Source organism: Sardina pilchardus, chromosome 9 (genome assembly GCF_963854185.1).
Source record: "Sardina pilchardus chromosome 9, fSarPil1.1, whole genome shotgun sequence".
Classification (NCBI taxonomy): Eukaryota; Metazoa; Chordata; class Actinopteri; order Clupeiformes; family Clupeidae; genus Sardina; species Sardina pilchardus.
Genome location: NC_085002.1, coordinates 18,211,361 through 18,224,713, shown reverse-complemented (window position 1 = coordinate 18,224,713; position 13,353 = coordinate 18,211,361). Strand labels below are relative to the sequence as shown.

At 47.7% G+C, this 13,353-nt stretch overlaps 1 protein-coding gene across 1 annotated transcript in view; it reads left to right on the top strand.

The window, feature by feature from the left end:
• ephb2b (eph receptor B2b) overlaps window positions 1-13,353 on the top strand; it is a 168,397-nt gene that overhangs the window by 52,172 nt on the left and 102,872 nt on the right. Inside the window, exon 2 of the mRNA XM_062545014.1 lies at window positions 7,397-7,476. Within this exon, the coding sequence (XP_062400998.1) occupies window positions 7,397-7,476 (80 nt within the window). The remainder of the gene's footprint in view (window positions 1-7,396; window positions 7,477-13,353) is intronic.

The window sequence follows — 13,353 nt, the reverse complement described above, 5'->3', positions numbered from 1 at the left end:
CGCCACACGGCCTGCTATATTAAAGTTAATTTCTCCGACACTAACCACAAGGCCATTTTCACTTCATTTTGGTGTGCTGGGTGACGCGTCTCATTTCCATGTGTCATATAAAAAGGTTATCATTACCGTGGCGCTGCAGCTCGTTTTTGGAACAGGGCTGTGACAGATCTGTGTGTGTCCGTACCAGACCGTATAGATTTTATAGACGTTTGAGATATGTTTTAGAGACGTTTTTCCAGTGTTCATCTGTTTGGAACGGTAACACTTGTTGCACTTGTTGTAAAATAGTGCCTGGGGGGCTTTGGTATTGCAGCAGGGAGATTGAAAATGGCCTGGCCTTTGAGAGAGCGCGAAAGAGAGTGAGTGTGTATGTGTGTGTGTGTGTGTGTGTGTGTGTGTGTATGTGTGCGTGTGTGTTTGTGAGCGAGAGAGCGAGCTTTCGTGTCTCACAGTTAGCGTCGGTGCTCCAGCTCTATAGCCTGGCTCGGCTTGTCTCGCTAATTGGCCATCCATCTCCCCCTATTGCCAGGCAGCCAGACTGCTTGCCTCACACCCGGGCCATGCCTACACACACAAACACACAGAGTCCCCAGAGCCAGCCCACCAGCAGTCATACACACACACACACACACACACAAACCAAGGCACACACAAACAAACGCACACACAATTCCTTAGAGACTTCTCACAGCAAGACCGTGTAAACACAGTGACATACAAATAAACAGGCATACACAGCGGTCACATGCACGCACACACATTCCCAATTTAGCGACTGTTCCCAGAGCAGATTGTGAATTCCCATATTGTAGACACAGTCACAGACAGTCTCAGTTATCCTTCTCAAGGTACTTCTCAAACTCTTTTACAGACACACACACACACACACACACACACACCCCCCCACACACACACACACACACACACACACACACACACACACACGGCCACACACACGCACACACACACACACACACACACACACACACACACACACACACACTCACACACACTGGGCAGGCAATCTTGTTTGTTTTTATGGTCACTTCCCTGCATCCCCAAGATGGCCTTCTGTCCAGCGCAGAAACACTCTGGTCGCCCTCCACTCTGCCCAGGGTGCAGCGTTGGGGGAAGAAGGCCGCCTCTGTTGGGCTCTTCACTTAGCATTCAGCCCACGTCCCCCTGTCGGGCCCGGCCCGGCCGAGAGAGCTGCTCCACTTTTGAAAGGACACCTGGAGTATTATCTTACCAGACACAGCCAGCGCAGAGGTGACAGGGGAGTCAGCAAGGGTGCCGACCACTTTCCCTTTCTAATCTCCACACCAGTGGTGTGAGAGGCTCAGGGAAGGGGCACCTCGTCTCAGTTGTGTGTGTGTGTGTGTGTGTGTGTGTGTGTGTGTGTGTGTGTGTCTCTCGCTGTGTGTGTGTGTGTGTGTGTGTGTGTCTGTGTCTGTGTCTGTGTTAAGTATATATTTCTATATGCTATATATTTGTACAGTATGTATTTATATATGAGCGTGTATCTGTATACAGACATGCATGCATACATACATACATACTGTATATACATGCACATACTTACTGTACATACATACATGCCTACACACATACATACACACACACATCTATACATTTTGTTTGTTGTGTGTGTGTGCATGGGTGGCATTCTGTCGTCTCTCCTCTGTGCCCAAATGGCGTCCGTGAGTAAACAGCCCTGTTGCTAATGAACCAAACAGTGATTTCACGCCACGCGGCACCTTCCCCAAATAACCCTCCCTGCGCTGCCATTTCAGAAGCGGCCATTTCAACAGGTGCCTGTGTGTCTGTTGTGTCACTGGAGCGTGGCTGTTGACCAGCCCCAATTCAACCCCCCACTCCCCCCCCCACCCTCAGCGGTAATCCCAGCGCCTGGAAAGGATCCCGTCGCATATCAATTAATGTCGGGGAGCCGGGGCCCTTTCGCCGAGGCCCCCGGCTTTTGTTTACAGCCCTGGGAACAGCTGCCGTGGCTAACCTTCAGTCCCCTCGAAAAGCCGCTGACTCCCTCCAGCAGGTGGGGATGTGGTGTGGTGGTGTGTGTGGGGGGGGATGCTGCTGCGTGACAGTGCCTCAAGGCCTAGCCCCGGGGCCACTCCTGTGTCGGAGTGCAAATGAGTGTGGCCTGTTTTTAGGCTGCCCGCTCCTTCCTTCCATGCTCGAACCAAAAACTGGCCTAGTGAGTAGTGGATGGTGGCCAAAAGCAAGAAAGATTAGCCTTTTTTTAACCCCTTTTCTTTTGCAATGGCATGTTTGATGAAGATGTAGAGTTGGGTGGTGGTGGTGGAGACATTCATCCCTCTTGACAAGTTCCTGTTTACATCACAAACAAAGAGCACCCAACCCTCTTCACTTCAGGACAAGCTTAAGCCCTTATCATCTCCTCCTCTTCCTCTTCTCATATTATACTGAGCTATTGCACACAGACAATACCCTTTGACCTTTGCAGAGTTCAAAGGGCGGCATAAGGAATGCGTCATCATCGTCTCCAGGGAGCCGGGTCTCCGTAAAACACCCTCAGGAAGCACCGCTAGCTTCTCCACGTAGCGCTCTTGCTAGCCGTGGTGGCTAACGCTTGAGGCCAGCCAGACTCAGACCTGTGGCTGCTGATTAGTCCCTTTCTCCCCCCCTGTGTGCTCAGGCTCCCGGGGCTACTTTCTCTCGTCCTCCTCTCTGTAGGAGGTCATAAATTGGTTGAGTTAGGTTCCTCCAGGGCCCCGGAGCGGCCCAGCAGCAGGGTAGGGACAGGGCCAGTGCCAGTAAGCCACTCCACTCACTATGTAAGCCAGCCCTGGGGGCAGTGAGAGGCAGAAGGGGGGACCGGGTGTGTGTGTGTGTGTGTGTGTGTGTGAGTAAGAGGATGAATGGGAGAAGAGCATCGCTGTTTGCCCTCAGACGTGCACACTCACACACACACACACACACACACACACACACACATACAGTACAGTCATACACACACACACACACACACACACACACACACACACACACACACACACACACACACATATACAGTCACGCACCCATCCACACACACACAACACACACCCACACACATTCACCCACCCACACACACACAACACACACCCACACACATACACACCCACACACACCGCCTGACTCCAGCAGCCAGCAGAGTGGTTTGGCAAAAGAAGGTGGGAGGGCTGTGATCCCCAGTCGACTCGTTGCCTAATTATCATTCCCGTCCCGGGTTATAATTATCATTCGGCAGCTCGAGCCATGTCGACTGCTGGAGAACTGTACGTTCGACTGCGTTATCAATGCCACAGCACAAATGCTATTTCATCTGCCTAATTATAAGATTTGGGCTTTGTGATAAAGCGCGCGGAACGCGGGGCGTGCTATTATGCCGACACAGATTGGTGTGACGGAGCGATGCGGCGATTCCTCCCTAAAAATAACCCGGGCGCATGGAGAGCCTGATAATTAAAAGCCACTGTTCCCCCAACAGAATGTAAATCAGCCAATCTGGGATTATGAATCAAGGGCACTACGCTACCTCGCCTGGCTCTGGACTGGAACTAGAAGAAGGCGGAGTGGAAAGAAAAGAGAAAGGAAAATTGGGGCTATAAACAGAAGGGCAATTGTTCATTTACTTTTTAATCATGTGTTGTGCGTTGATGATGTGGGGGTGGGGGGGGGGGGGGTGGTGGGGTCGTTAACATCTAAAACTTTCTGTGCCGATTTATTGCAGTTTGTATGAATGATGGAAATTGTATGATTAACTAACACAAGCTTTCAAGACTTGATTTGTGTGGGCTAGGGCGGTTCACAATTTGCATTCACACCAAAAAGACTATTAAGAAAATCAATAACGCTCTTGAATATTTCCACATGATAAACATCTCCGTTCCGCAGGCAAATGAGATTAATGTGTGTGACAAGCTCGGTCTCCGTTGACTCTAAACAGGCAGAATTCTAATGCCAGCCAAGTCAGACAAAATGAGTTCCGCCTGCTCAATCTGATCTCACGCAGAGATCGAGCAAACAAGAAAGAGAAGGAGAGAGAGGCGAGATATGCCGGGTAGAGAGATTGATAGATTGATTGGGGAGTGAGAAAGCAAGACAGAGAAAGATAGTGAGATTGAGAGAAAGCGAGAGAGAGAGAGAGAGAAAGAGAGAGAAAACGAGAGAGAGAGAGAGAGAGAGTATTTCCCTGTGGAGATGTTTTAACTGACAGCTTCGCTGGATGCAGTCTTGTCATCCACCAGTTCCTCAGAGGGTCCACTGCACAAACAGGAGATGTTTTCTCTTTGACCCCAATTACCGGAGGTGTTCCTTTACCCGGGCTAATCCGGGCCAGATAGAGTGTCTCTGACGGTCCGGCCCCGGAGATCTCCCTCTCCCTCTCTCCCTTCCCCTCGCCAACCGGCCGCACAGATGCATCACGCAGCCCCAGAATGGGGTGGAGAGCGAGGGGAGGCGAGGGCGGAGGCACGGGCGGAGGTGCGGGTGTGGGGCATGTCATGGGCGTGCGTACGTGGGCGGGAGGGTGGAGGAGTGGAGAGTTAAAGCGTCCCCTTAGGCTGACGCTGCCTTCTCGCTCTGACAGTTGGTAAAGTGGTTTGGTTGCCACAGGAGGCCGAGGCAGTCAGGGCTCTCTTTTTTCCAGGGCCTTGACTGATCGCCACTGAGCCCACGGATCTGCTCTCTTCTGCATGGCTTATCCTCCCACCCTCCTACCGCTCTCTAACCCTGTCTACCTCCTACTGACACACACACACACACACACACACACACACACACACACACACACTACAGCCCCATACTGCTCTAGCACATGCACAACACACACACATGCACACACACACTACAGCCCCACACTGCTCTAGCACATGCACAACACACACACACACACACACACGCACGCACGCACGCACGCACGCACGCACGCACGCACGCACGCACGCACGCACGCACGCACACACACACACACACACACACACACACACACACACACACACACACACACACACACACACACACACACACACACACACACACACACACACACACACATTACTAGTCCTCAGGATCAGGGTCTCTTGATCTTTAGATCTTTAGTGATGGCTGCCTTAGCATCTTTGATGATGGAATACTCTTCATCCCTGATTTCAGTATTACCTTCTGCAGCGCAATGGTCATACCGCTGAAGGGTCTGTTTCTGTGCTCTTGAGGGCTGTCACATTCTTCAGACATTTTGAGAATCTTAACGCCAGTTTTGCCTCACTGTCAGTCACGACGACGGCAATGTCCTTGAAACTCTTTTGACATCCTTGTCCATCAGGGCAGAAAAGATAGCAGCCTGCTGTTCCACACCGCACTCCACCGTGTTGTAGGTGGCGTTCCAATGAGTTGTGGAGTCATTTATTAGTGGGTGATGAACAGGCAATTCCAGCACTTCCTGCTTGGTTTTCAGGGGCATGGGCGTCCGTGATGCTTCGGTGGGGAAAAAAAACTAGTCACCTTCCTAATCTTCCTCAAGAGTCAGGACACCTGATTTATTGAGATGGCATTCTTGGCAGCAGACACGTTGACTGCATTCAGTTTTCTTGTTGTTGTCTGCAGTAGCACTGTACTGTAGTATTAGGCCCTGCTGTGAGTCACGTTGCGGGGGCGAGGGAATATTATACCTTAGCTTGAGCATATGCAGAACTCCTGCCTCTTGCACCATGGCATAAGGCTGCACATCTTTGGCTGTACACCCCACCTCCTGTGGGGCGTAGAAGAAGTTATTTTCCTAACCGACTCACCTCCTTGCACCGTCACTTGACACACTGGGACGATGTCTCCACAGACGAGCCAACGTTTCAGCATAAGTGTTCCTCACTAAATCCAAAATAGATAGAGTCTTTCATTGTCCTATAAGGATATACTTTTTCACACATGTTTTTTTTAGCTCTGAACTGATCAGCTTCGGAATCATGGGAATGGTTATTTGACTTATTTCGGGTTGAATGATGGCTGTCTCGCTTCCCCCTAGCGTCTGTGAGCGAGAAAATAAAAAACGTGCTTGCATGTTTGTGCCACCGGGTCGGCCTCACGACCGATGCTCATGAGAAGGCAGACTGACCTATTGAGGAGTGTTGTAATATATAGACGCTAAAGCTGTAGGGGAAGCTCTGCAGAGAAACCTGCAAGCGTAAAATGAGAAAACGGTGAAGAAATCGCCAAACCTGCCCAGTTCCTCTTCAACTCTATGCTGCCCATGTCCTGAACCAAACAATGCACACATGCTCTGAACCGTGTTAAGCCAACAGAGTGGGACAATCTTTTTTCACAAACACATGTACACACACACACACACACACATACACACAGACACACACACACAAGGCTAGTGAAGAGTATGTCCGTTAGCGATGTTGGCACATATGACAACACTCCACTGCAAGCCGGATGCTGCGATGATGACAAACACGATACCTTCATGTTAAATGCATACCGCCACTATTCTTAGACGTACAGTGCATTAGGGCTCCGTGCCACGGAAGGCTGTTCAATCCACTTTAACCTTTGGGATTGGAAGTGGCATGTTGGATGGGGTCTATTTTTGTCATTATTGTCTCCCGTTCCACTGGGATGCTGCGATGGAGTAGATGAAGTCAGAGGATTGGGGAGGAAATATTTCATCGCTCCGGCAGTCACTGTGAAGCCACATTATGTTTTTATTTGACTACCGTCATGCATGTCTGGAATACCATTTTTTTGAAGTGTTATGTGTGTCATTTCAAAATGGTGAATGATCAACATAATGTGTACAAGAATATACTAATATTACTATAGAAATTTCCAACTCAAATAAGCCCTCAGTAGGCATGACATGAGAGGTTCTAGAAGGATTCAGAAAGAATGAGGGTGTTAGCACAAACACAAACAGGGGATTTTTTTGCTGCTATAAATGCACTTTAATTGTGCTGGAACACTAGTGTTGTTAATGCCTAATGCCTTACACCGTAATCTGCGCTCAAATTCAAGAAACTTGCTGTCATCTGTTTGTGGTTGCGCCATCCTGTCCAACTGACCTCTCTGTTCGGTAAACAAAGTCAAACGCTGCATTTTCTGCCCTTATCTGTTGATGGAGAATTCTGAAAGTTGCCAGAGATTTACCATAATCCCTTACTCAGGGGAGCCCCACTTATGCAAATGAACTGCTAAATACCATCTATTGCAATTAGCCTCCAAATGGCTGACTGAACTCCCCTTATTAGCCCGTTGCCAACAATAGGCCCGGGCGGGCATTCCTGCAAGTGTGCTGCATGCGTGCTATGTTGCCTGTAATCTTCTCATAATGGTGACCTTGAACGTTCTCTCTCTCTCTCTCTCTCCTTCACAGAAACACTGATGGACTCCACCACGGCAACAGCTGAGCTGGGCTGGACCGTCTATCCCCAGTCAGGGTCAAGTGAAAACAGCGTGAGTGCAAGCAAAGCAAATAAAAAAAAATCCACCTTAATCAATCGGCTTCGCTTCCTCTGCCACTGTATAGCCAGCACAGTGCTTTACAGCACACTCAATACTCCACAGCAGTGCATAGTGCATACCTAATCATCTCTCTTTCTCTCTTTTCACTCTCTTTCTCTCTTTTCACTCTCTCTCTCTCTCTCTCTCTCTCTCTCTCTCACACACACACACACACACACACACACACACACACACACACAGAGAGAGACACACATGCACACGTGTCAGCCAGAGCTACCGTCATAATAACGATTCTACTTCTGTGGAATCGGTCATAGGTAATTTATTCATTTCCAGGCAAAGAATTGATCGTTTCATTTCGCCTTTATTTTTCTTTTTCTTTTTTTTTTATAGCCAACGCTTTCTTTATGAAATATAGATATCCCTCCCTGAACATGGGGAAAGTTTTAAAAGGTGCTATCTATTTTTCACAGACGGTATATAAAACCCCAGTGTAATTGCTGTTAACCCTGCATGGCTCATTGGCTTGTTGCGGAATGTATTATCCAGCCATTCCCAGGTGGGAATAGCACCTCTCCTTCCCTTTCTTCCTCCTCTGTGCCAGAGGTGAGATTGTGCTGTAGAACTGGCATATCCCCTAGCCAGGAGCCCCCATTAACAACCAGGACAGATAGGGGAGTTCTCATCTGACGGAAGGGGAAACTGATAATTATAGTTTGTATTGCAACCGTATGCAATGATGGATGTTTAGCACGCGCGTGCGATGAGTCAGTCAGCTTTCACTCTCCCCTCTCAGTGAGTTATACGGTCCTCACATGGCCACAAACATTTGTGTGTGTGTTCAGTTGTGCTGATCTCGACACTCATCTTCTGCCACTTAGTGTACAGTTGGTCTCCATGTGCAGAGAGCGGGGTGGCTGTATAATTTATGGGTGCGGGTTTTTTAATTTTCTGAAAGCACACTGGGGAATGATAGGGGGAATTTTATGGATCTTCTCTCTCATGGTTTTTTTTTTTTGCCCACCAAACCAATTTGCGGAATTTACACGAGCCAAATGAACTCCGCCTAAATGATCTTTTTCTACTACTGTTTGTCCTAGAAAAGGTCTCTTGCGACCGAGCCCGACTGATCATCGCAAGTGCATTCAGTGCCCTCGCCAGCTCGTGTGCCTTGGACATCTGGCAACGTTTGTGCGACAAAAAAAAAAAAAAAAGAGACAGAGAGAGAGACTGAAGACTAAGTAGATCCTCTCAGAATTGAGTTACTGTCCTTGCTTAGCTAAATATGACTTTTTCTGACACTTAGGCCAGTTGTTAGCTGGGCTTACGACATGAGGCTTTAAGCCGGGCTAACAAGACCAGGCTCTGTTTGCTAAATAACGGCTTCCTCTCTCGCTCGCTCTGCTCCTGGGCAGGCACTCAGCGCCGTCACCTTGGCAAGCTTCCTGTTTATTGTTGCCTGCGTGCATGCGCGCGCATGTGTGTGTGTGTGCGCGCGTGTGTGTGTGCTTGCATGCAAGGTATGAAGCTGCCCGTCTTTATGGGGCCTCGAACGTCAACTTGGTGTAAATTATTTCCGAGAGGCTTGCCAGAGAGCTGGTTGCCCCCGCGGCCGCACGCAAAGCCCGGCCCCGGTCGGGTCCGAGCTAAACCAGAGCGGGACGCTAACCCCCCAACCCCACCTCGTTGCGTAGCAGAACACAGGCTCCTCTGGAGTGGTCCGAGGAAAGAGGAGGAAAATATGTTGTTGAGTAATTTGCTGGTGTATTTCAGAAAAACCACTCCCTATTTTATTCAATTATTTATGCTTCTGTGGTCGGTCTCGGAGCTGCTCTAAATTATACCATGCCGTGCATGTGTATGCTGAGCAGAAAAAAAGGGGGAAAAGAACAAAAAAAAGAGAAAGAGAGAGAGAGAGAGAGAGAGAGAGAGAGAGAGAGAGAGAGCAAGAGAGAGGAAAGGAAAGTCCTTCAAGACCCTCCGTTTGCTAGACTTCAAAGTTTTTCAGATACAATTTTCCTCACACTCATCACTGCAAACCTGAGGGCATGCAGCCTCCTCCTTGCTGATTGTTACAATCAATACGAGAGAACAAAGACTCGCCGTGTCTCTCTGACTCCCGCCCACCTCTGGAGCCAATCTGAGTGGAATGAGATTTTTTTTCTCCTCTCTCTCTCTCTCTCTCCCTCCCTCCCTCTCTCCATCCCTCCATCCGATGACAATGTTTAGAGCATTACACACACTTTGCATCACTTTGGCTTTCATCTCAGCAAATGAATACATTAATACGTAAAAGAAGCCAGGAAAAAAAAGAAACAATATCCAGAGCTAATTGAATTACCGGGCCGAAATCATAACGTCAGACTTCAGAAGGAATTATCAAAATATATAAAGTCAGACATCATATGAAATTGCACCCATCCGCAGAGTAAGGGCCTGTTTAGTTTTATCTATAAAACTCCAGTGTGCGTCGAGGCACAACTATTTCTGTTAAAGTGTCCCTGGTCATTGTAGGAAAATGATGTGGTGCCCAGGAATGCTGTTTATACGTCCAAGTCACAGATGGGTCTCAGCAGTCCCCAGACTCAGAATACTGAGACTACAGTAAGGGAGAGAGAGAGAGAAAGAGAGAGAGAGAGAGAGAGAGAGAGAGAGAGAGAGAGAGAGAGAGAGAGAGAGAAAGAGAGAGAGAAGCAATTGAAGGAGAAAGAGTGTCAGAGTGACAAAGAAAAGACAGAAATAGTGTAAGAAAGAGAGAGAGAGAGTGAGAGAGAAAGGGTGCGAGAGAGGGAAAGAGAGAGAGAGAGAGAGATTTTCAGCCACACAATTTCATCCAACTCTCAGGCTAGACATTGAATCAGATCCACGAGAATGTCCCCCTCCCCTTTAAGGTCCAACAATGGAGGGTGGGGGGATGGTTTTTACAGAGTTCTGCTTCTGTGGCTCTCTGATTGGACTGATTTTCTTGTCATACTTTTTCTTTTCTTTTTTCTTTCTTTTCTCTTTCTTTTCTTTTCTTTTTTCCTCTTGGCTGGCCGAGCCAGACCTTACTCATATGCTTTTATTGGAAAATGGGTCTGGAGTCCGACCCCCACTAAGACACAACACATTTGGGGCTGTGGGGGGAGGGAGCCGAGGGAGCCGAAGAGGGTTGGGCATGGGGGGGGTGTGGGGGCCCCCCTACAGAAGTGCCTGACAGGTGTGGTAACAGGAGTCCCCGAACCTGTACGTGAGGGGCGCTCGCCGTTATTGTCTTACACACACGCGGGCCTCTCTGAGGATTAACGGCCGGATCAGTGTCATTCAAAACACGGAGCCTTCCATCAGCGCACTGCTTTCATGACACTGGATAGCTTTAGTAAAATACAGCCAAAACCTGTTATGCAATATATTAACGGCAATGTCTGAAATGAAGTTGGGAACCCACAATGAGCAGGTCATTTACTCGTTCATTCAGTTCATTCAGTCACGCGTTCACGCTGTACATATTTGTCTTTAAAAAGCAAAAGGCTTCTCTCTGAAGTGAAGCCAAGTACAGTCCCCTCCTCCTTACTGAGCGCTCGGAGAGAAATGTAACCTAACATTACTGGGCAGACTAGATTTATTGTTTCACTTTTATCGCAGCCAGGTGTATGCATGCTTTATGTATCTCTGTTAGCTGTCATTATGGCTCTCCACAATAACTGTTATCCGGGAGGCAGCTGTGCGGGCTTGCGTCAGCTTGCGTAGCACTGGCAGCCTCCGGTGCGACTACAAAAACCGGTGTTATCATTAACTCCACTTGTAATAACGGTCAAATTATTTTGAGAGCTTGGCGGCTACGCTACAGGCTCAGAACATGGGTGGGTTGGGAAGTGTGTGTGTGTGGGGAGTGTCATTTACGATGCACACCGGGAAAGCATATGCAAGAAGAAAGCCCTGTTTCAGCACTGACTGATCTGTGGTGTAAATGTCTTGAGTTCAGTGTTTTAGCAGAGTGGAAGAGGCGGAAATGTGAGTACTTGACCTCTACCACCCCACGTTTAAAAAATGAGGATATCACTCAACATGATTTTGGGTGATTTGTGGTGGATGAACACACCACAGTTGTGCAAGCCTTTTGTGCCCCTGAGAATGACCCTGATGTCAACCAGTTACAATGTGTGACACAGTACATTTTATACCACAGTACAATTTGTCATATCTGGGCCTTATGCTACAGAGGCCATATACTGTACAGTCAGGCAGACAAGTTGTTAAAAGGAGATTATTTACAAATAAAGATTGGAAAGATAAACTGAAGCCATGGAGTAAAAAGAGATAGAGAAATGAACGATAATGGAGTATCTTTATAGGAGTTCCTTGTACTTATGCAGCTAAAAGAGTTCTGGCAAAATCTTTCATGTGGTATTATTTTAGGGGGCTTTGTGCTTCAGTACTCACTCGTATCCTTAGCAATAACTCTGCTGCATCATGAGTTTTATGGGGGAAGGTCTTGGAGCTCTGTCAACCGTTTGTTGTGTGTTGTGCAAACGTCAGCGCGGCACAGGTTCATCCTCAGGTGTGTAACGGTCTCCTTTTATCTCGTTCCCGTGTTTGTACTTGGCGATACGGGCGCCATGAGGGCAGCAGTACGGAGCATGTGTTGAGAATTATCTGCCGCGATATCCCATACTTGGCGCACACGAATGCCAACGTACTGTGTGTCGGATCCCTAATTGGGGGGAAAAATGTGTTGAAGCGCTTTGATAAAGACCTTGCTGACACCTTATGTAAGATGTGTTATTTCCCATGGATTTCCATAAAAGTTCCGCACGCTCTACCCACCCCTGCTCTTGATGCTGCAAATTAAATTAAATTCTTGGCGCAGTTACGTAAGACAACTGCTGCAACTCTCGTTTCATCTCGCTAAGAGAATTAATACATTTGTATTGTTTGACAATGCAGTAAATGATTAACAAGCCTTTTTGAATTTCCACAAGTCCGTCGTTCAGTGCCTTCAGAGCTCGAAAACATGTGCTGAGCAGTTTTATGTTACCGTCTTTCAGGATGTCTTCTGGTGTCTGTTTTGCAACTTTGGTTTGTTAAATGACAGTTGAATGACAAAGCAATTTCAGGGCCAAGAACATCATTCCATTTCTGCAGTATGTCTCTGCAGTATGTCATTCATAGTCTCCCTCTGTGCTTTTAGTGAGGTGCAGTGCCCGAAATAGCTGTTGGAGATATTTCAAAATGGCGTCTTTATGCTTTTCATTTAGGATTTTATGACTGAAGTCTAGTGCTTTCTTTTTCTTTTTTTCTTTTTCTTTTCCTTTTTGGTCTCCCCGCAGAGACAGTCGTTTTGTGACAGCATCGCCGATCAGACTAAGAGGGAACGTGGGAAGTTCAAAAAAAAAGCACAGATGGTTGTAGAGTTAGCCCGTCTGCATGTGGCATGCAACAACGAGGCACGCAGAACCAGCCTTCACTTTCTCTCTCTCTCTCTCTCGCTCTCTCTCTCTCTCTCTCTCTCTCTCTCTCTCTCTCTGGTGACATGCAGTTTGTTTATAGTCTATTGACATGTATGGAGTTCATTCTACAGCAAGGGGTGACCCCTAGTTTAGTTTGATTGTCAATTACGTTTGGCCTATAAAACAGTACTTTACCATTTAAAGGCTTCTCATCAGGGAACTAAATCTTTCTGTGGTTATGCGTTTTTTAATATGTTTTTTCATGGAAATACAGAAAAATGACAGTCTAGGCCTGGCAGCGTTTTTCAATTGTCATGTTTCTGATTTATCCGAAGGGAAATATGCAAACTTGATCCACATGTAGATTCTAGGAGTGGGGTTAAGAATGGGAATAGGAAGCTTGTTTGTCTAACTTCACATGTTGTGCATTAACAGTGGA